Source organism: Saccopteryx bilineata, chromosome 7 (genome assembly GCF_036850765.1).
Source record: "Saccopteryx bilineata isolate mSacBil1 chromosome 7, mSacBil1_pri_phased_curated, whole genome shotgun sequence".
Lineage (NCBI taxonomy): Eukaryota > Metazoa > Chordata > Mammalia > Chiroptera > Emballonuridae > Saccopteryx > Saccopteryx bilineata.
In genome coordinates this window covers 91664609-91686380 of record NC_089496.1, presented here as the reverse complement: position 1 = coordinate 91686380, position 21772 = coordinate 91664609, and the positions used below count along the sequence as shown (strand labels likewise).

General features: G+C 44.5%; 2 protein-coding genes across 5 annotated transcripts in view; one reads left to right on the top strand and one right to left on the bottom strand.

Annotated features, from left to right (window-relative positions):
- The window catches only part of COL17A1 (collagen type XVII alpha 1 chain), a 50858-nt gene extending 42153 nt beyond the window's left edge, over positions 1-8705 (top strand). For all 3 annotated transcript variants that reach the window (XM_066240337.1, XM_066240338.1, XM_066240339.1), the window contains 16 exons: positions 151-177; positions 487-510; positions 600-674; positions 984-1034; positions 1572-1697; positions 2249-2386; positions 2861-2926; positions 3277-3420; positions 4309-4398; positions 4501-4611; positions 5551-5697; positions 5971-6294; positions 6851-6988; positions 7239-7301; positions 7444-7524; positions 7867-8705. In XM_066240337.1, coding sequence (XP_066096434.1) covers positions 151-177; positions 487-510; positions 600-674; positions 984-1034; positions 1572-1697; positions 2249-2386; positions 2861-2926; positions 3277-3420; positions 4309-4398; positions 4501-4611; positions 5551-5697; positions 5971-6294; positions 6851-6988; positions 7239-7301; positions 7444-7524; positions 7867-7919 — 1658 coding nt within the window. In that variant the 3' untranslated portion in view covers positions 7920-8705. The remainder of the gene's footprint in view (positions 1-150; positions 178-486; positions 511-599; positions 675-983; positions 1035-1571; positions 1698-2248; positions 2387-2860; positions 2927-3276; positions 3421-4308; positions 4399-4500; positions 4612-5550; positions 5698-5970; positions 6295-6850; positions 6989-7238; positions 7302-7443; positions 7525-7866) is intronic.
- Positions 8706-10713: 2008 nt separating this feature from the next.
- SLK (STE20 like kinase) overlaps positions 10714-21772 on the bottom strand; it is a 67591-nt gene continuing 56532 nt past the window's right edge. For both annotated transcript variants that reach the window (XM_066240458.1, XM_066240459.1), the window contains 5 exons: positions 20828-20952; positions 20118-20306; positions 19211-19336; positions 18198-18311; positions 10714-14307 (listed from right to left, as the gene is read on the bottom strand). In XM_066240458.1, the coding sequence (XP_066096555.1) occupies positions 14161-14307; positions 18198-18311; positions 19211-19336; positions 20118-20306; positions 20828-20952 (701 nt within the window). In that variant the 3' untranslated portion in view covers positions 10714-14160. The remainder of the gene's footprint in view (positions 14308-18197; positions 18312-19210; positions 19337-20117; positions 20307-20827; positions 20953-21772) is intronic.

Here is a 21772-nt window from a genome sequence, read left to right as displayed (position 1 = left end):
TGCCTCTGCATTAGCCTGTTGGAAGGAGAGGCATGAGGAGCCCCAAGCCACGTCTGTTCCAGCCCCGGAGACCCTCCCCACCCCTGAGCCCCTCGAATTCACAATGTCTGGTTCACATGTGTCTCACAACTCTCTGCGCCTCTCCCTCAGGTGCCCCAGGCCCCCGAGGACACCAAGGTACAGTAGAGCATGCACCGAACACCTGGGGGGGTGGTAAATGGGGAGGGTGGCAAAAGCTGACCTCCCAAGAGAGTTGAGCAACAGTAGATCGGAGTGTGTCTCTGACAGAGAGTGAGAATTTATTTGTGAGTGGGCGTGGGTGTGTGTGGCAGCTCTGGGTACTACTGCCGAAAGGGCAGCGCAGACCCAGCTCCCATGAGTCTTGTGCAGCCTCAGAGGGGAGGCAGTGTCTTGGGCTGGAACCTGGGGAGAGGGAAGAAAGCACAACTGACTGTCCCCTTTCTCTGTGTTCCTCATGCGAGCAAGGCCTCCCAGGGTACTCAATCTCAGGTAAGTGCTGAGCCCCCACCCCCACTGCTACCTCTAGCTAAAGCCACTCCCAGCCCTGGCTAACTGCACTGTGTGGTATTCGCTTCCAGATTCCAGTTCTCTCGGCCTCAACCTGCAGGGACCACCAGGCCCACCCGGCCCTCAGGGACCCAAAGGTGACAAAGGTCAGTGAGGGAACAGCCAAGAAAGTAGTGAGTAGTAGGAGTAAGGCTGGCTCCCAGAGCCTGAACAGTGAGCAGCATGTACTTATTGGTGCTAAAGCCTTAGGAGGAAGAAGAGGGTGAAGAAAAGAGGCTGGAGGGAGAAAGCGATGGGGATGGGGGCACACACAGTCTCTGCCCAAAGGGAGCTGGTGGTGTCACTGCAGAAACAGAGATATGAAACAGTTGAGCCACATGCTGATGTAGGGTAGGCTTAACCAGGGGCTTCCAGGAGGAGGTGATGCAAACAGGGCTTCTTGTTTTGGATTCTAGGTGATCCTGGAGTCCCAGGGACTCCTGGCATTCTTGGTGGCCCCTCTCAAGGTAAGAACCAAAGGTGACCAAAGTTCCTCTTCCCTTCTTCAAGCAAGGCTGATCATGCCAGTGAGGACATGGCTTCATTCATTCATTCATTCATTCATTCCCCCATGATTCCATGTTGATTCAGTACTTTCTCCAGTGCTAGGGTCTCTGAGCTGCCTTACAGAGGTTACATGTTAGTGGGGGCAGAAGAGAAGCAGCCCTCCATGTAAAAACGACTGACAATGCCAATGGCGAAAGATGGAGGCAGAACAGGCCCTGGGAGCTGGGGGAGTTCAGAGATGAGGGAGACTGTGAGGTGGTGAGCAGGCTGCCAAAGGGGCGAGGGTTTGGCATAGAGAGCTTCCTTCTCTGCGCTCGTGCAGACAGTGGCTGCTGCAGCCACTCCTTCCCTCTTTTGGGGGGGATCCTTCTCTTTGTCATTTTCTTTTTCCTTCTACTGAGGAAGACATTCCTTACTCAGATGATGGGAGCAGGGCCAGGGCTCCTTTGCTGACCCTGGGGCAGAGAAACCAGCTCCGAAGGCTTTCTTTCTTCCAGGAGGATCATCATCCGGCACCATGTTCATGCCAGGCCCGCCAGGCCCACCCGGACCCCCTGGGCCTCCGGGCTTCATCAGCAGTTCTGGCCGCGAGATTCAGCAATACATCTCTGATTACATGCAGAGTGAGTGCTGGGTCAGAGGTCAGCGTCAGGCAGTGTGTGTGCGTGTGCATGCATATCTGTTTTGGAGGTCAGCAGTCTGTATGCCAGGTCCAGCTCTTCCACGCCTGGAGCCAAAACAGCAGGTCCATGTGCTGCTGCCTTCTGGCTGCCCACAGACATGCCCTCAGCCTCGCCTCAGTAGAGGCTCGCACGCTCACACGCTTGTCCACATGCGCACCCAGCTACACACTCACACTTTCATGTGTGTGCACTCCCCTGGCCCCACCCCTGTGCTCCCCATGGCCATGTGGGATTTCCACAAATGTGGACACCAGAGTTTTATCAAGGCGGCTGACTAGAGGGGCTGCAGTCCTCGAGTACCCCGGACCCAACACAGACCTCTGTCTCAGTTTCTCCATCCGTAACAAGAGACATCTGGGCTTCCTGCTGGCCCTGCCGTGGGCCCATGTGTGGGATGGGTTGGACATTTCATCAAGTGTTTCAGATCACCTCCATGGGAGGACATGCCACCAGGGAACAGGCTTGAATTTGCTTTATTTCTTTGATGGCAGGTGACAGCATTAGGTCTTATCTATCTGGAGTTCAGGGTCCCCCAGGGCCACCTGGTCCCCCCGGGCCTGTCACTACCATCGCGGGTGAGACTTTTGACTACTCAGAGCTGGCAAATCTCGTCGTGAGCTACTTACGGAGTAAGTCCCTCCCACCCCTGAAAGGACCCTGTCCCCCACGGTCCACTTCTGTTCTTGGAACCTCGTCCCTTTATTTGTTGTTGGCTTTGCCCTTCTGAACGTGACATTCAAATCTGAACTCATGGTAATCAGGCCACGGGAGCTAGCTTCAAAAGGGCCACTCAGATGGAGCACTGCAGGGCCAGGTCTAGTGAGCCTTCTGCGGCAGGTGGACGAGCCCTGAACACTGAGATGGGACCCTTCGGGCTGGTGGGATTTCACAGGGCTTAAAGCATCTGGAAAACAAACTGCATTTCTTACCAAACAAAAACAACTTTTGACCTTTTCATGCTTCAAAACTAGCCTCGTAATACCTCCCCTTAGTTCATCTCCCCAAATGGAAACAGCCAGTTGACCAGGTCTCTGTGGCTCTGGAGTAAGGGGGTACTGCTTCAGTACAAACACACAGGTAACCCCAGGTTTCCCTCCCGGCAGCTTCGGGGTACAGCATCAGCTCGTCTGCTTCCATCACTTCTGAGGACGTCCTGGTTGCCCTACAGCGTGAGTCGCCTGCAGTGGGCCCCTCTGCCTCCTCCTGACCGCCCTTGTCAGGCACATCTGTACCTCTGAGCCTTGTGAGGGCTGTGAAGGGGAGGGAGTCCTTCAGGACAAGATGCCACTCCCTCACTGCTCCCAACCACTGACTGGAAAGGGGACAGCAAATCTCCCTGCTCCTGGGGCCAGGCAACTGGGCAGGCATCCCTGAGCTTGCTGATCTGCCACCCCCACCCCAGTGGGCCTAAGGACCAGACTCACACATGTCTCACTGTGTGGCCAGTCCACACGGAGAGACCAGGCTGTGGCTGTCTCAGGTCCTGTGTAGGCCCGCGCTAGCACATCCTCTCTTTCAGGAGATGACGTGCGTCAGTATCTACGTCAGTACTTGATGGGCCCTCCGGGTCCCCCAGGGCCACCAGGAGCCAGTGGAGGAGAATGGTCCCTCCAATCTCTAGACTATGCGGAGCTGAGCAATCACATTCTCACCTACATGTCAAGTGAGTATCTGTCCTTTGCAGACAAGGGTGGTCAGGAGGGGGATGAGGACACGCAGGCTTTTTTTTTTTTTTTTTAAGATACATTTATTTATTTATTTATTCATTTTTAGAGAGGAGAGAGAGAGAGAGAGAGAGAGAGAGAGAGAGAGAGAGAGAGAGGAGAGAGAGACAGAGAGAGAGAGAGAAAGGGGAGGAGCTGGAAGCATCAACTCCCATATGTGCCTTGACCAGGCAAGCCCAGGGTTTCGAACCGGCGACCTCAGCATTTCCAGGTCGACGCTTTATCCACTGCGCCACCACAGGTCAGGCCATGCAGGCTTCACTGAAATGGCCCACTGACCTGCTAATCTGCCCCTAACCCAGAGGAAGTGAGCAGCATTCAGTGCTGTTCAAACCCACGGCCCCAGTCAGAGCTGGTCAAGGAGCCTGGCGAGGCAAACCAAAATGAGAGTGTTAGGCACCGTCTTGTGTGGAATTTGCACATGACTCAGGCATACTTCTCTATTACACAGACACTTTCCTATACACACACAACTGACACACACTTCTCTGTTATACACACTTTGCTGTACATACTCCTTCATACACACGTGCACAGACATGGCTCTCTATACACAAACACTCCCACATGCCCAGGAGGATGAGGGATGTGGACCCTCTGTGACCTAAGCCCTTCCCGGGACCAGGGCTCCTCCTCCTCGGCGTCATTACCCAGAATTCCATCTGTGCTCCTCTTTCTGCTTGTTCCTTCCCGCTGCCCCTTTTCCCCCTTTCTTGCCCCCATTTCTGTTCACATTGCTTCTGTCTGGCTTCCTCTCTTACAAGGTGTTTCCATCTGCCTTCCCCATCTGACCTGAATCCATCACAACTTGGGATTTTGTTCCTCAGGTTCTGGAATCCACATTGGGCTTCCTGGCCCCCCGGGGCCCCCTGGCTTGCCGGGAACATCCTATGAGGAGCTCCTCTCCTTGCTCCAAGGTAAGGCTGAGCAGGGGACCTCCGTCCAAGTGGTCTGGGATGGAAGGCAGAGCTCCTTGGCGCAGGCCATGACCAACTCCTTGCTTTTTCTTGGTGTCTCAGGATCTGAATTCAGAAGCATTGTTGGGCCTCCAGGTCCCCCTGGGCCACCAGGGATCCCAGGCAATGCAAGGTCCAGCATCAGTGTGGAGGACCTCTCATCTTACTTGCACAGTAAGTTGCGGAGAGCAGAGGTGAGGAGGGCAGAGGGCTGCAGCTGGCCTTGAGGGCCCCATGGGTTTTAGTAAGGGCAGCTGTGGAGAGTTAAATCCATTTACCATTTACCAAGTCCTCCTGCAGCACGTGCAGGGCTGGGCCCTGGGATCTTGGAGATTTTTTTTTTTTTTTTTTTTTTTTTTTTTTTTTTTTCTGAAGCTGGAAACGGGGAGAGACAGTCAGACAGACTCCCGCATGCGCCCAACCGGGATCCACCCGGCACGCCCACCAGGGGCAACGCTCTGCCAACCAGGGGGCGATGCTCTGCCCCTCCGGGGCGTTGCTCTGCGGTGACCAGAGCCACTCTAGCGCCTGGGGCAGAGGCCAAGGAGCCATCCCCAGCGCCCGGGCCATCTTTGCTCCAATGGAGCCTTGGCTGTGGGAGGGGGAGAGACAGAGAGGAAGGAGGGGGTGTGGGGTGGAGAAGCAAATGGGCGCTTCTCCTATGTGCCCTGGCCGGGAATCGAACCCGGGTCCCCCGCACGCCAGGCCGACGCTCTACCGCTGAGCCAACCGGCCAGGGCGGATCTTGGAGATTTGAGGTGCTTTCAGCACTGGCAGGTGTCCCTGAGCCCACTGTGGGCAAAGTGGGGAGACAGTGCTCCCAGGTGCAGCACCCAGAAAACTCACCAGCCAGTGAGTTATCAGGGTGATCAGGAGCCAAGGCGGGAGTCCCAATTCTCAGTAGCAGAAGGGCTGAGAGAGGGGCTAAAATCTGGGTTGAATGCAGCTCAGAACTGGAGTGGGAGGGCCAATACCTCTTGGGGGTGCTCTGGAATCTGCATTTGGTCTGGTCTTCATCCCCACCTTTGCAGGAGGGGCCCACAGGGGCCCTGAGTGTGGGAATTCAATGTTCTCTGCAGGGCGCTCTCTTATCTCTTTCTCCCGCCTCCTCAGCTGCTGGCTTGTCATCCATCCCAGGCCCTCCAGGCCCTCCGGGTCCCCCAGGCCCTCGAGGGCCTCCGGGTGTCTCAGGAGCCCTGGCAACCTATGCAGCTGAAAACACGGACAGCTTCCGGAGTGAACTGATCAGCTACCTGACAAGTAGGTGCAACCACTGCTGTCCCTTATTGACCTCTTTCCAGATCTTGCTTCTCCCTGAAAGGGGAGAAGGAGAAGGGACCCGGGGGGTCAAATCCATGAGCCACTAGTTGGGGAAATCCCAGTTTCTTTCCAGCAAACACAGTCCTGCTGCACAAGTGTCCCGAGGTTCATGTCCTGCGTAGGAGTGTTGACACACGGAGGGAAACCCTGACCCCCACTTCCTCTCCACCCAGACCTGGGCTCCCACCCTTTAATGTGGCTTCCTCCCCACAGGTCCTGATGTGCGCAGCTTCATCGTGGGTCCCCCAGGCCCCCCTGGACCACAGGGACCGCCTGGAGACAGCCGCCTGGAGTCCATGGATGGCTCCTACAGTCGGCGAAGCAGCTCGTCGGTCAGCAGAGGCTCCTCCTATAGCTCTTCCATGAGCACAGGAGGGACCAGCGAAGGCTCGATGGGCGACGTTGGCCTGAGCCGAGGCTACGGGGCAGCAGCACAAGGTGGCCTATATGGTGGTGACGGTGGATTGCTTGGGGCTGGCTTTGCTGGAGGCCTGGATTACAACGAGCTGGCTGTCCGGGTGTCCGAGAGCATGCAGCGTAAGTGGGGACACTTAGCCCTCAGCACTGTGGAGGGAGGGAGAGGGCACGGGAGCATCTCTACATCTGGGCTCCAGAAACTCACCCTCTCATCTCCGGAGCACCCAGGCTGGGAGGCAGCAATTCTGGAATCAGATGGCCAGAGGCTGAAGATAGGAGGCCCCAGCCTAATTCTCAGCTAGCTTAATTCAAGGAGCTGCAGTCAGAACTGGAACCTCCGTTACAGAAGAGAGAATGTTAGGGTCTTTGTACTTTGCTTTCTCACTAACTTTTAAGGGTTTCAGAAGTCTTTATGATGATGACAGTTTCTGCCGGGGCTGCAAGAAGGTTGTTAGCCAAGAAGCTTTTTCTCCCGGTAGTTTATCAGCACCGTTATGTAGGCAGAGAGCCCTTGATGGAAGCCCACTGTGGCAGAGACCAGTGCTCCTCGCAGGGGCAGACGGGGGGAGGGGGGGTTCTGTCATTTAACCCGGTCTAACTCTGTTGGAAGTTAGATAGTCTGAGAGTGCTGTACTTTCTCCACTGTGAAGATTGTATCCACTTTCACGTTTTATAGGTCAGGGCCTGCTGCAAGAGATGGCCTACACTGTCCAGGGTCCACCAGGCCGGCCTGGGCCCCAGGGACCCCCTGGCATCAGCAAGGTCTTCTCTGCCTACAGCAATGTGACTGAGGACCTCGTAGACTTCTTCCGAAGTAAGGGCCTCCCCAGACTGCTTTCCCAACAAGTACCTGCTGTACAGCTTCACACGGAGCCTCCTCCACAGAAACCGGTGTCCTGAAAACCTCAACACCTGAGATGCTAAAAATCGACAAATGCTCAATTTTGTTTTCCCCTTACAAGCCCAAATTCTACCATTACGTACCTGGTTTACTTGCAACAGTCACTTTATTTCCCCAGCTTCAGGGTGACTGCTAGTCTAAGGCCAGTTCTTCCCCTCTGCAGCTCATGGAGCCATTCCAGGACCCCCTGGGCAGAAGGGAGAGGTGGGCATCTCAGGACCCAAAGGTAAGTAGTGGTGGGGAAAAGCCACCAGGATCCTGTGTGACAACCTCATGCTGAAAAGCAGCCCTTGCCAATGCTGCAATGGCTCTGTCGCTCCTCCAGGCCCCACGGTCGTGCTTTCCTAGCATCTGTCTCTCCCTCCTAGGTGAGAGGGGCCCCATGGGGCCACCGGGCCGGCCTGGGCCACCAGGCCCTCGAGGGTACAAAGGGGAGAAAGGAGACAAAGGTAAGCCTCAGCTGCCACAGTCTCGGGAGTAATGGGAGGCGGGAGAGTCGTTCCATAGCAAGCCTGGGGAATTCTACTAAAGGAAAACTCTGCCTACAATGTCACTTGCATGACAATCAGACAGCTAGGGAGAAAGGAAGGAGCATGCCAATGCAGAGGGGAAAAGAGAACCAATCTGGTAATGAAAACAGGGTGAATAATGTAAATAAATTGGTAAGACTTACAAAAGTTTATCTTTCAAACCAGTTTTGCAAGTAGTCACAGTTGCTGTAATCACCCAAGTTGTTCTTTAACTTGGCTGCCAGATATTTTTTAACTTCTTACTCATCTTCTGACTTCCAGGTGACCAAGTTTATGTTGGGCGGAGAAGAAGAAGTATCGCCTCCAAGCCATGAGCTACCCTTGACAGAACAGCCCCCAAACCATTTCTTGCAATGGCTTATGGTGCTTTGCTCAATATTCTCTCAAAGGGTAAAAGCTGGAGTCTCAATGTCCTACTGACACAGCATAGCCAAATAGTCAACTAGCACACTTACTTTAGTCTGAAACTATACATATATAAATAATTCAAAGACACACAGTCTGAAACAGCTTTGTTGAGTAGTAGACTTGAGTAGTTGCAGTATTGTAGGCATGAGACTGACTTCTCTGCTAATTAGACTTGAACTCCTTGGCGTCTGTAACACTCAGTTCAAGCCCTAAACGTAGGAAAGCCAGTTACATAGAAGTTCTTGAGCTTTGCTTAAAAATGATCCTAGAAATGGAAGACTGGGATGGGAGGGGCGCCTCCCTGGGGATGACACTTGACAGGTGTGTGTTCTGGTTAATGCTATAAAGCTGTGTTCTCGCTACATATCATATTCCCACTTGCTTAGAAAGTCTGTTTGATTGTAGCTATGATATGTACCTCTAGGCCAGTGCTAGAGTTTATAGGTACGTTGTACTGAGCTGTACTGCAGCGAATAGAAAAAGGGCACAGGAGACTGGAGAAGAGGGAAACAATGCCTGCTGCTGGGAAAGATGTCACCTCTGTTCTGCACTTAGAAAATGGCACTGGGTACTGGGCACAGTTGGTCTTTAAGCACTTTTCAATACCTAAAAATATTAATGTGGTCTATTAGATGAAAAGTCATTTCAGGTGTAAAATTTCCAATTAAAGGATCTCCCCACCTCCTTTTTAATATGTGTAATGTGATCCATCTAACCAAAGTTAAGAAAAAATAAAAAATATTGTGGGTTTGACTCTAACACAATATTCTGGGATACAGTTTCTGGCATTTTGTTTAATCACTGAAATCGTTTAAAGGCAGACCTTTATCTATAACTAATAACTCAATTTGGGAAATTACAAAGCATCTAAAGAGTTTCCCTAAGCATAAGTTACTTGAAATAAACACATATGCAACAGATAAGCAACAAGATTGTCAATTAATATAGTGATTTATCCTGAAGCAAAGGAATTATACTGGAAGAGCAAGTAATTTGGAATACAAAAACACACATTAAGAAAAAACGCACAAATATCGAATGCCCCACAGAAACACATAGTAAAATCAGACATGTAAATTTGGAAGCTACCCTTGGTCAGTTTTTGAATGTTACAAACTGTGACACTCAATTCCTGGATAATTTAAAGTGTTGTTAAATGAAATCTACTTCTACATCTCTACTGTCATAAAGGTGGGTTATTTTTCATGTGGCCTCTCCTGAGTATCTCACATACTATCCTGGGAAAAAAACACGACACTTAATTCCACTACACCTGACAACTGCTAGCAGCAACTACCAGTCAAGTACCAAACACTCTACATGATCTGTTTGCCTCCTTGATCGTATCCTGATAGTTAACTGCTCTGATTTAAGATAGGTATTCTAAAAACTAACTTCGTAAGACCTTCAGAATTTCAAACAAGTTTTTACTTCCTAATGAAAACTTATTGCATATAATAAATTACTACATTGTGCCTTTATAATATTTTAGTTTTACCTAAAGTCTGAGCCCATATAGTTTGTAATAGTAGCTTCACAGGCTCAATCAAGTATTATATCGCCTTTAATGATTCTCATTTTGATTAATCACACATACGAGGTTTTCCCCTACTTACTAGCTTTACCCTTCTAAGCTATCCAAGGCGTCACCAAGTTCTAAGACCACATGAAATAGGTAAAAGTCCAAACCTGCTTACCTTCTCGTCAGAACCCAGAAAGAAAATGAGCGGGTATGTCCTCAGCCGGATGGCAATGTCTCTGAGCCTATTTTGTTTCTATTAAAAAAAAAAAAAAAAAAAAAAAAAAAGGTTAAGAGCTCAACAGCCTACAATGCTCCTGGATTAAAAAATGACATGTTGCCTGACCTGTGGTGGCGCAGTGGATCAAGCGTAGACCTGGAATGCCGAGGTCACGGTTCAAAACCCTGGGCTTGCCTGGTCAAGGCACATGTGGGAGTTGATGCTTCCTGCTTCTCGCCCTCTTTCTCTCTCTCTCTCTCTGTCTCTCTTAACTGAATAAAGAAATAAATAAATTTTTTTTTAAAAATGACATGTACCCTGGCTGGTTGGCTCAGTGGTAGAGCATCAGCCTTGCATGTGAATTTCCCGGGTTTGATTCCTGGTCAGGGCACACAGGAGAAGCGCCCACCTCCTCCACCCCTCTCCCTCTTGCTTCTCTCTCTCTTCCCCTCCTGCAGCCATGGAATGGCTAGACTGGAGCGAGTTAGCCCCTGGTGCTGAGGATGGCTCCATGGCCTCTGCCTTAGGCACTAAAAGCTTGGTTGCTGAGCAATGGAGTAGCCCCAGATGGGCAGAGCATTGCTCTCTAGTGGTCTTGCTGGGTGGATCCCCCTCCAGCCAAGCCAACACTTGCCAAATGATGCTGCCGAGGGTCTACCAACCATATCAATGACAAAAAGAGGTTATTTTGTTTTTTAGTAAAAGTGAGGTCATATGGCTTGTGAAATGCTTGGTGAGGTAAAGAATCCACCCCAAGGGAAAAAATGAAAAAATACATACATATGCGTATGTTGGTGGAAATATTTAAAGCACCTCTAACAAGTCTGAAAGGGTCAGAAGTCCTAAAGGACTACAAGTGTGAAAATATCACTAGGACCAAAAAAACAAAAAAAGCTGCACAATGTTCTCATGCACGACAATTCAGTTTCAACAGTTCTCAATAAAAGACTGCTTCTCCAAATAGATTAAGAAATAACTTTATTTTTCATTTGTCAATCCCATGATTGAAAAGACACGCTGCTCCCAAGTAGACAAGAGGCATAATCTGAAACAAAATTCTTTCTGAAAATTTAGCTTGTTATTACACTGCAAATCAAGAGGATCACAAAAAGCTGCAGCCAACATTTAAAACTGTGTAACATTCTATCCGAAGCTTAGTAGCAGAAATTTTAAAGCTATATCAAACCATGTCAGCCACAGAAAAGGAACAATAGAGGCATTAACTGTTGTGCCTTCAACTTAAGAAAAGCATTTAAAATATCCCATTTCCTATAAAAGATCGTTTCCCAGAAAAGAACTGATTTATTTAATCAGAAGACTATTAGAACTAGAACTAACTCTCCTCTTTCATTTCAGTTCTAGGTTTTCCTTTAATCAACACTATCTCTAGCTAATCATTTGACAGAATTTGGCTTCTCTGAAGACTTTGTCATTTAAGCATAGTGTGGAATAGGGGAAAAGTGTGTAGTTACAAGGGAACTTAGAAGAGTACAAAAGACAGTCACTTCTGAAACTCGCTGATGCTCAAGAAATCAGAGACCGTCCATTAAAGAGGGTCTCATATGCCTGAGAGCTTTGTGCTTGAGGAAACACTACTTAGAGGTAGCTCTGGTTCTGGTTTATATTTAATTACAATTTGCTGTATCCTGTCAGAAGAAAATTCTAATATTCTCAGCAACATAAAAGCACTCAATTTCCTCCTTCCCCACCCTATAGCTTCCCCACAGAAAAGCTTAATTGTGACTCGTACAGAATAGCAGCTAATTCAGCAATCAACACCCAACTCTGGATTGACAGGACTAGGAAAGGCAACCTGGTGCGACAGCTCTAGGAGCTAGACCTGCAGAAGTGTGGCGGTCTGGTGTATGCACAGCACGCAGGGAGAAGAGGGGCAGGTGAGTAATTAAGGTATACATAGATAAAGAATCTTTTATGCATTTCATAGCACATTCTGCCACAGCAACAACAATCAAATCAGAAATGGATTTGATTGTATTTTCTCATTTCAAAAACGTCTGTACCCCTCCCCCACACCCCACCTACACTTCATGCAAGACAGAAAGACCACTATCAACTATTTGAACAGAGGGCCTAAGAATAAGTGGGCAGGGATGGGTACAAATAGTAAAAAAACTTGAAAAGATTTATGTAACTGTAAGTATTAAAATGAACGTTTCACCTCTATCCATGTATCACTCTGTAGTCCTGCACTCACATGGATATGGCCATATTTGAAAGAGGACTCCAGTATAAATACTGAATCCAAAGGGCAGTTTTGAGGGAGATGCAACAGTCGCAAAAAAACTTACCAGAGTGTCAACAGTTCTACTCTGAGCCTCTTTCCCTTACTCAGTACTCTGAATGTCAAGTTGAAAGGAATAAAAAGAATCAAATATTCAGACCAAATGAATTATGTGCCACAAACTAGCACACAAAAAATGTCCACTGCTTGAAGTATTAACTTTTTAAAAGCCAATAAACTGAAAATTTCAAAGTGGTTTGACAACCTTCCTCCTCTCTCCCTCTTAAAATAAATCATTAAATACACTGAGTAACTTTATATTGTCATTTTTATCATAATATAAACATTTCCATCATCATCCTGAATATTACTTTATAAAGATATATACTTTAAAAGGCTTTCAAAACATTTTTCAACCCAACATTTGAGAATAAAGCATTACAGGAGCTTAGTATACAGTAACACATTCATGTGATAAGTGTATAAATTTACAACCATATATAATATATATGTATATATATATATTTATATAAAAAACAAACTTGGCCAGAACTTAAGGCTACCTACAAAGCTGTCCAAGTAAGTTATACTTGTCAAAACAATTACAAAATGAAAATCCTACATGCACTTTTAAACCATCAAAACCACTGGCAAAATAAGGTTCAGCAATCAAAATTTTCAAATTAACTATAAGAAAATGCTACAGACATTTACATTTTCTTAATGTGAATAAGTGTTCCCACAGTTACATTTAAAATTTTCACCACTATCATCTATATGTAACATAACAAAAACTGAAACTTGTACAATTTGGTACTTAGTACTCTTCAAAGAGAACAGGTTGCAAACGGCAGGCAGCAAGCATCACGTACAAATGTGCTCTCACACCACAACAGTACAGTTCATAATACTGTTTGACCTGACATGTGCTTGAAATTCTAAGCCTCAAGAGGGACTAAGAGTGAGCATTTCATTAATTACACATATCACTAACCACATGATAAAGGTTTCAGGCTTTTCCCACTCAAATCAAAGTAAATAATTTAAACATGGAACAAAATAAAACCAAAATATAAATGACTTTATTTCAAAACAACTAAGTCATTTCCAACTTTTGCCTAAATATTTTATTTAATTTTTTAAAGTATTCTGAACAAATGCCTCTTTTAAGATCAATTTCAGAAAATACGTTTATAAATATAATTCAGAGCTATTAGGCCTCTGACAGTTTTCAATGAACAGAATTTGCTAAGATGGGAGAAGTCATTTAACTAGTACACGTACTATCTTAAAAAATAAGCTGGGACAGTTAAATCTATATTTCTTTTAATTGGCTGAGTTTTATATCTCCAATTTGGACATGCAAAAGCTACCTTTTCTTTCATGTTTTTAACTTTGTACATGTATGTTTTAGGATAAAAATTCCTATGAAGTGGTAATAGAAGGAAGATTTATAAAACAATAATGCTTTAATGCTAAGGACGGTTTGTTCCTGTTGAATCAAAACCGAAAATCCTATTTTAGACTCAATTGAAATTTAGTGTTTTAGGCACTATCTTAATAAAATTAGCACCCTTTATTATTAGGTCATGCCTAAACAGGTAATTATTTCACACAGATTATTGAAATAACTTTTCTCTTTTAAAAAAATGTGTTGCTATTTAAAGATTAAATAGATGTATTTAATGAATCAGTATCATGTTTTGAGCAACTTATACCTTTTTCATGACAGTTGATTCACCAAAAGAAAATTACTTCAACTCTACAGTAGTTTCATTGAGAATTCAGGCAATATTGAGAAAAAAGATATTTTTAATACTTAGTGATATAACAGGGGTTTTTTTGTTTTTGTTTTTTTAGTAACTTTAACATTGTATTTTTAAGAGTTTTTTAGGTAACAGTTTCTCAAAAACACAATTCTCAAGATTAATATACAAAATCACCTTAGGGAATTACTGCAAGATGCTCTACACCAACATGGCCCAGCATCTGTCTTAGTCCCTTTCCCTTCATCTTTGCTAAACAAACAAGACAAACAAAAAACACCTAGAAGATGAGGTGGGTGATTGTCTTCGAGCACTCTCTAATGTAGACTGTGGCAGAAGATGAAGAGAACAAAATGACATATTTTAAAAGCCAAACCAGACCACAGTACGCTTCCCATTGTTATGACCCGGTGGAATGCAAGCTAGGAATAGGATAGAATTTGGAAATTCGGCTCTGTGTTGATGGGTTAAGGCATTCAGACTCCCCGGTCATTTTGAAGAACACTTCCTGTTCCTGCAGTTTCCTGGCAAATTCTTCTTCCAGTGTCTTAAAAAGGAAGGGAAAAGTAAATTATGTACTGGTATTACAAATAGAATTTACTCTAACAGCCAAGAGAAAACTATTTGTCCCAAACATTTTCTCTGCATATTATCCTACAGAAGACCAGACCACTCAACAGTTACGATCAAAAGCTGTGCACAGCCCTAGGGCCAAGTCTTGGCTCAGCCATACTAACAGTGAACTTAGATCAATTAACTTACTTCTTTACATTACAGAGTCATTTCATTCTTTTGTTATAAAGAGGGATAACACCACTTACCTCACTGGGCTGCTATGTGAGGGTTAAATGTGATAATAATGTATTGAACACATACTAAGTGCTCAATAGATGGCACCTGTTATTAACTAGCATCTGTCACTCCCACATGAAACATAAACATTTTTTATTTTCTATTTTGATTAGTGATGTGTATGTCTTTTCTCCCACAATGGACTATAAATTGTCAGAGGTAAAACCTAAACCAGATTCCTCTTTACATCCTCACAATACAAAGCAAATATAAGTGCTTGATAAGCATCTGAGCTTTGCGGACAAGTGATTCAGGGATGAGAGAAGACAGAAGGATTCAAGAAGATTTTTCAGAAGAAATGAACTATGAGCTTAGTCCTAAAGGAAAGCTAAGAACCTGATAGACAGGATGGGGAAGCCATGCAAGACAAAGGGAACTGGAACAATGCAGAGCAGGAACCTGCAAAGCCGCTGTGAGTATGTGATCATACCCAACACAAGGAACAAAGTGGTTAGTAGGAGACAGAGCTGAAAAGGTTGACTGTGGCCAATGCATGGCACTATCAATGCATAAAAGTCAGACTGAGGCATTTACACTTCTTTCTGATAGAATTAAAAATTTATCAATACCACTATGACAGTATCAGAGATGTTCCTGAAGATAAATACTCTGGTGATGGCCCTGGCCATCGGTTGGCTCAGCGGTAGAGCATCAGCCCAGTGTGTGGAAGTCGCAGGTTCGATTCCCGGCTAGGGCACACAGGAGAAGTGCCCATCTGCTTCTCCACCCTTCTCCCTCTCCTTTCTCCTCCTTTCTCTCTATCTCTCTCTTCCCTTCCCACAGCCAAGGCTCCATTGGAGCAAAATTGGCCTGGCCACTGAGAATGGCTCCATGGCCTCTGCCTCAGGCGCTACAGTAACTCTGGCCACAACGGAGCATCACCCCCTGGTGGGCGTGCCAGGTGGATCCTGGCTGGGCAAATACTGGAATCTATCTGACTGCTTCCCCACTAACTTTGGAAAAATACAAAAAAAAAATACTCTGGTGATGGTAGGCAAATAGGGAACTCAAGACCAAAAAGCCCATTAGGATATTACTGAACAATTTTAAGCAAGGATGACAATATGGAAAAAAGAAATATTATCATTGAATGTGGGGTATCATGAAAATTAAAAATAATTCGTTTCTAACTTAGATGTCAGTTAAGAGAAGACAAATATGGGGAGAACATCTGATGGAACTGGAGAGACGGAAAAGGTGAGATACACATGAAAAAGAAAAAGGATGCTGAGTTTAGTTTATCTCCACTGACTTTACTATCTGTAGTCAACATTCAGTGGGTGTGTCACAATCATTTACAATGTGCAGGAATGATTCTAGAAGTTAGGTACATATCAGAGACCAAAGAGATAATGTCCCTTCTTTCAAGGAACATATTTCTTGGGAAAGAAGACAAACAGTAAACAAATGTATCTAGTGGTGATGAATGTTATAAAGGGACAGAGAGTGTTTGAGGTGGGCATGGAGTCTATTTTATATATAGTGATCAAAAAATGGAAACTTTGGATGGGATGGTACTAGAACAGAGGTCGGAATGCAATGAGGAATAGAATATCCAGGTAGAAAATAGGAGCTCAGAGAATGAACCAGTAATAAAATAAACAATAACAGCAATAGCAACTATTCACTGAACCCCGACCACGTCCAAGTACTGAGACTACTGCTGTGCACACATCTCTTTTTTTCCCTTTTTTTTTTGAGAGAGACAGACAGAAGACAGAAAGGAAGAGACACAGATAAGAAGCATCAACTCTCAATTGCATCACTTTAGTTGTTCATTGATTGCTTCTCATATGTGCCTTGACCAGGGGCTCAAGTTGAGCCAATGACCTTGGGCTTCAAGCCAGTGACCTTGGGCTTCAAGCCAGTGACCTTTGGGCTTCAAGCTAGTGACCTCTGGGCTTCAAGCCGGTGCATGGGGTCATTTTGGTAATTCCATACTTAAGCTGGCAAGACTGCGGTCAAGATGGATGAACCTACCCTCAAGTTGGCGACCAGCATCCCGGGTCAACACTCTACTCACTGTACCATCACCTGTCTCACCAGTCAGGCCACATCACTTCTTTTAACTGTCTTAACCTCATTAAGATATGTAGTATCATCCTTGTTTTACAAATTAAACACTGAGCTTAGAAGCATTAAATGACAAAATCAGTACTGGCACTGAGATTTGAACCCAGATCTGTTTACTCTAGAATTTGTCCTCTATACAACTCCTACAAATTTTGGGATTGTTCTTAAATATGCAGCAGTTGAAGCTATAACCAGCTAAGAGATCATCAAGATAAAGAACACAGCTAAGGATGTAAAACTAGGAAATGTCTACATTTCAGGAGGCTGGAAGTTAAAGAAAAGGTGATAAAAAGCACAAAGGAGAGAATATGTCACAAGAGTCAGGCAAGAAGAAAATTTTAAGAAACAAGATTTTTAATTAGAACAGTTAGGTAATGCCATAGGATCTGGTTATTAACAACTTGCTTGTGACCCATTCAAGTTCAATTTGGGAGTGTGAGGTGAAAGCTAGACTGCAAAGTTAAAAGAAACTAGACAAAGGGACTTCTCACTGTTCACCCTTCCATACCTTTTAAATTCTGAACCACATATTCATGTGGTAATATATTTGTATTACCAATTCAAGAATGTAACAATAAATAAAATTTATTAATAAATTAAAAAGCCACACTATCAACTGAGTTGGTCAGCTCACTTCCTCTAGAAACCTTTAACACATAGTAAGTGCTAAATACATATTTCTGTAATTGACTGACTGGAGGACTAGAAGAAAGGAATGGCTGAAATGTATAGCAGACAAGAAGCCCAAGAAAAAATAAAGGCTTAAGTTTGGGAGTGAACAAAGAGAGAGGATTGTATACTGATAGCAAAAACTGAAATGATCCATCAATTGGACCTGGCTAGCAGGGAGTCAACTGCAAATAAGGAAGATGGCTGGCTGGTTAGATTAGGAAGGGAAGCCATTCCTAGTTCATTAGACTGCCAATTTACAGAGCACACATGGCCTTGCAATCTGGCTCCCATCAACCTGTCTAGAGTCTAGACCAAGCTGTCATTACTTCCTTCCTTCTCTCTCGCCCTAATGCCTTCACATAGGAATGCTCTCCCACGAATGCTCCAATGATGGGGGGCTACTTACAATTCCTGTACACATTCTCTTCTCTATATCCCACCCCAATCTGTCTGTCCACCTAGCAAGCTCTCACTCATCCTTTCAGCCTCGCTTGACTTACACATCATCTCCTCTCTAACACTTCCCTGACCCCCCCAGGAAGATTTAAGCACTCTTCCTCTTTTGCTTACACATTGTGCCCCTCTCCCCTGTACCTCGAACTCAGCTCCTTCAGAGCAATGGCCCTACTGCTCTGACACTGCTTGTCATTAGATTCTGAGCCTCTGGAAGACAGGGACTTTGTCCTCTCACCTCTGTACCTCCTGTACCTGACATATATTAAGTAAAGAGCCAACACGGGAGGATGGGTGGATGGGTAAATGGATAAAAAGAAAAATGGATGGCTAGATGAATGGATGAATAAATGGGATGTAAACATATTTTAAAGCTTTTAAAATTACCTTTTTCCTAGGTCTCAATTTCTCTCTCCATTCCTTTAATTCCTGGCTGTGTTCCTCATCTAATTCCTTTAGTTTCTGAGTCTCATGCTCAACCAATAGGTGGCATTTTTCATTCTGAAAATAAAGTTTGGGTTAAAAAACTTCAGATTAACAAAGCTTTTTACAAATACAAATATCTTCCAAAATAATAAATTATTCATTAAACACTAGGCTATTACTGTGATTCAAATTCTCCTCTAAAAACCAAGGGCCACGAATTATAAAGTTAAGTCACAGGTTTATTTTTGCAAGTTTAGAAGCTAGGTCTATTACCACATGAAAAATACTTAAATAGAAAGAATTAGTTTGATCCTGTTTCTCCTTTCTAAGGTTTGCTCATAAAACTGACACTTCAGAAGGCTCTTTGTATGCATTTTACCTGTTGATACCAGAATGTGGGATTCAGAATTCTTCCACTGTAATAAATTAGGCAAATATGTAGAGTATCTACACTGTATTCACTACTCTGAAATTTTAAACATTTTAGTTTATATATTAGATGAGCTGCATATTCCAATTAAGGTCCCAAAACAGTCCCCTCTAAAGTAACCTTTCACTTCTTAGGAGAAAAATTCTCATGTTTAGTTTATCACCTTTTTCATAAACCTAGAAGAAAATGAACTATTTCTCCCTAAATGAAATTTCAAATTCAGAATTTAATAACAGAACTATCTATATCACTTTAAAAACTCTGTTCCTCATTTTTGCAAAATATACTAAAACTACTCAATTCTGCTTTGGAAAGACTCAACTACTTAGATTATAATTTAGCTTCATGTTATTAATCATAGTTATATAAAATCCCAGTGCCTATGATAATAAAGTGATCTGCGTTCGGGTCTACACAGGAAAGGAATCCCAGCCTTCTCAGGAAGGGTGTGCAGCCTGCTTGGGTTGGCTACCGTTTCCTCCCAGCCTGTGCTGCCCGCCGCCGCCAGCCCAAGTCCGCGCCCGCGCCCGCGCCCGCAGCTGACCTGCAGCTGATGCAGCTCACGGACGTTGGCTTCACACTGCAACTGCAGATCCCGCATTTGATTTTCATGTTTTTGATGCTGAGCCAGTCTCTCATTTTTCTGCCTCTTTTCTTCTTGAGCAGCGAACTATACATAAGAAAAACAAAAGGAAATTTGGTTAACAATGTAATTACTGCATCTCCAAAGTATAATTAAGGAATCTAACAAAACATAGTACAATAAATTAAAGCTGCAAGTAATATGCTGTGACTCGAAGCTGGAGCCTGGAGCCTATATCATGGGGAAAGGGAGACTTCTGATGAAAACCTGTTCCTCTTATCTGCTTAGTGACCTCAGTTAATGTGTGTGTGTGGAATCTGTGATTGTAGAAATATAGTGAGGTCAGCATGGTCTGTGGTAGCACAGTGGATAAAGCATTGACCTGGAAATGCTGAGGTCGCCAGTTCTAAACCCTGGGCTTGCCTGGTCAAGGCACATATGGGAGTTGATGCTTCCTGCTCCTCCCCCATTGTCTTTCTTTCTCCTCTCTAAAAAAAAAAAAAAAAAAAAAAAAAATATGAATAAAGACTTTAAAAAAATACTTAAAAAAAAGGAAATATAGTGAGGCCATATTTTTTCACTTAAAAAGCTGTCCAAGTCACCTCATTCCCAGGGCTGGTCAGATGCTGGACCAGCCTAGGCCACCATCTGGTATGGGGCATGGGAGGGAGGGAGGGAGGGCGCTGCCCGCTGTGGCCACCACTCTCAGCACACACCATACATCCAGCCCCAACCCACAGAGCCAGAGGGAACACCAACAGCGCAGGGTGGCTCTAAATTCAATGTGTACAACACAATTACAGGGCCTTTCTACAGGTCATTCAGATTTTATTAACCTCAAAGAGAAGAGAGTGATTTGCTTATTTACCTGTTTAATTTTTTCACGGTCCTGATCTGGGGTGGCCGTTGAGTTAATTCTCAAACTTTTCTTAAACATGGCCATTCGAGTCTTGGCTTCACTGCGCTGAATCTTAGGCAGCCTTGCTCTTTCTTGAGTCTGTCTGTTTTTCAATTCCTCAATAAGTCGCTGATTGTAACGCTGCATTTGTTCTGTTTCCTAAGAAAGTTTTAACAGAATTCAGTGATGTAGATGTCATTTAATGCTCAGTAGCCACACATATGCTCAAACATGCCATTTTGCTGCTGTTTCCCAAAATTACTCTATCCCTTGTTGCATACAAACCAGCAAAAAATATTAGGCAAAAAAAATTTATAAAAAAAAATAAAACTATTGATCATAAGAGTTTTATAATAAAACTCTCTTTTACAAAGTATAGGGAATTCAAATTTTTATGATATTTGAACCATAAAAGGAGCCTCAATATGTACTTTGAGACCAAGATGAAGATTAGCAGAGGCCATTAAGCATTATAATTAGTTACCTTTTTTGGAATTTGTATAAAATTTGCAATCATGATCAACATACAATTAATTACTCCAAACTTCATCAAAGGCATTTTAGCATAAAATTTAAAAATATGAAATGCATTCTTGAAGAAATATAAGTTCAAAAATGAAATTCTCAGTCTGCAAACTTTAAAATGAACAAAAAACTAAATAAATTTTCCTTTCATTAACCTTCTCATGGCGCTTAAGTAACTGATGTCGTTGCATAAAATACTGATCTTTAAGTTGCTGTTTGAGCAGCTGGTGTTTTTCTTGCAAGTGTCGTTCTTCAAGCTCCCAAATTGCAGCTTCTCGAGCTAAAGAAAGCAAATATCAAAATGTCACTTTGATCTTTTTGCTAATGTACTTTGATCTTCATTTTAAAAATTACACACATTTACATAAAAGTGTTCTATATACACTGACTTATACAAAGTCATGGTGCACTTTTGGTCGGTCACAGGAAAGCAACAAAAGACGATAGAAATTTGAAATCTGCACCAAATAAAAGGAAAACCCTCCCAGTTTCTGTAGGCCACACCAGATCAGGACCGTGAAAAAATTAAACAGGTAAATAAGCAAATCACTCTCTTCTCTTTGAGGTTAATAAAATCTGAATGACCTGTAGAAAGGCCCTGTAATTGTGTTGTACACATTGAATTTACAGCCACCCTGCGCTTGTTGATGTTCTCTCTGGCTCTGTGGGTTGGGGCTGGATGTAATGTGGCAGCATGTGCGCATGCGCAGATGATGATGTAACACTGTGTATACAGCGGAGCAGCCCACGGCCATGCCAGTCGAGATGTGGACGGTACAGAGGAAAGTTCAGTGTGTTCTGCGGCTCGCTAAATTTGAATCCATGACCAAAATGCAACGTGAATATTGGCACGTTTATAACGAAGCGCCACCACATAGGAATAACATTACTCGGTGGGATAAGCAGTTGAAGGAAACCGGCAGTTTGGTGGAGAAACCCCGTTCTGGTAGGCCATCAGTCAGTGACGAGTCTGTAGAGGCTATACGGGATAGCTACCTAAGGAGCCCTAAAAAATCTGTGCGTGAGCCTGACCAGGCGGTGGCGCAGTGGATAGAGCCTTGAACTGGGATGCGGAAAAATCTGTGCGTGAGCCCACATCG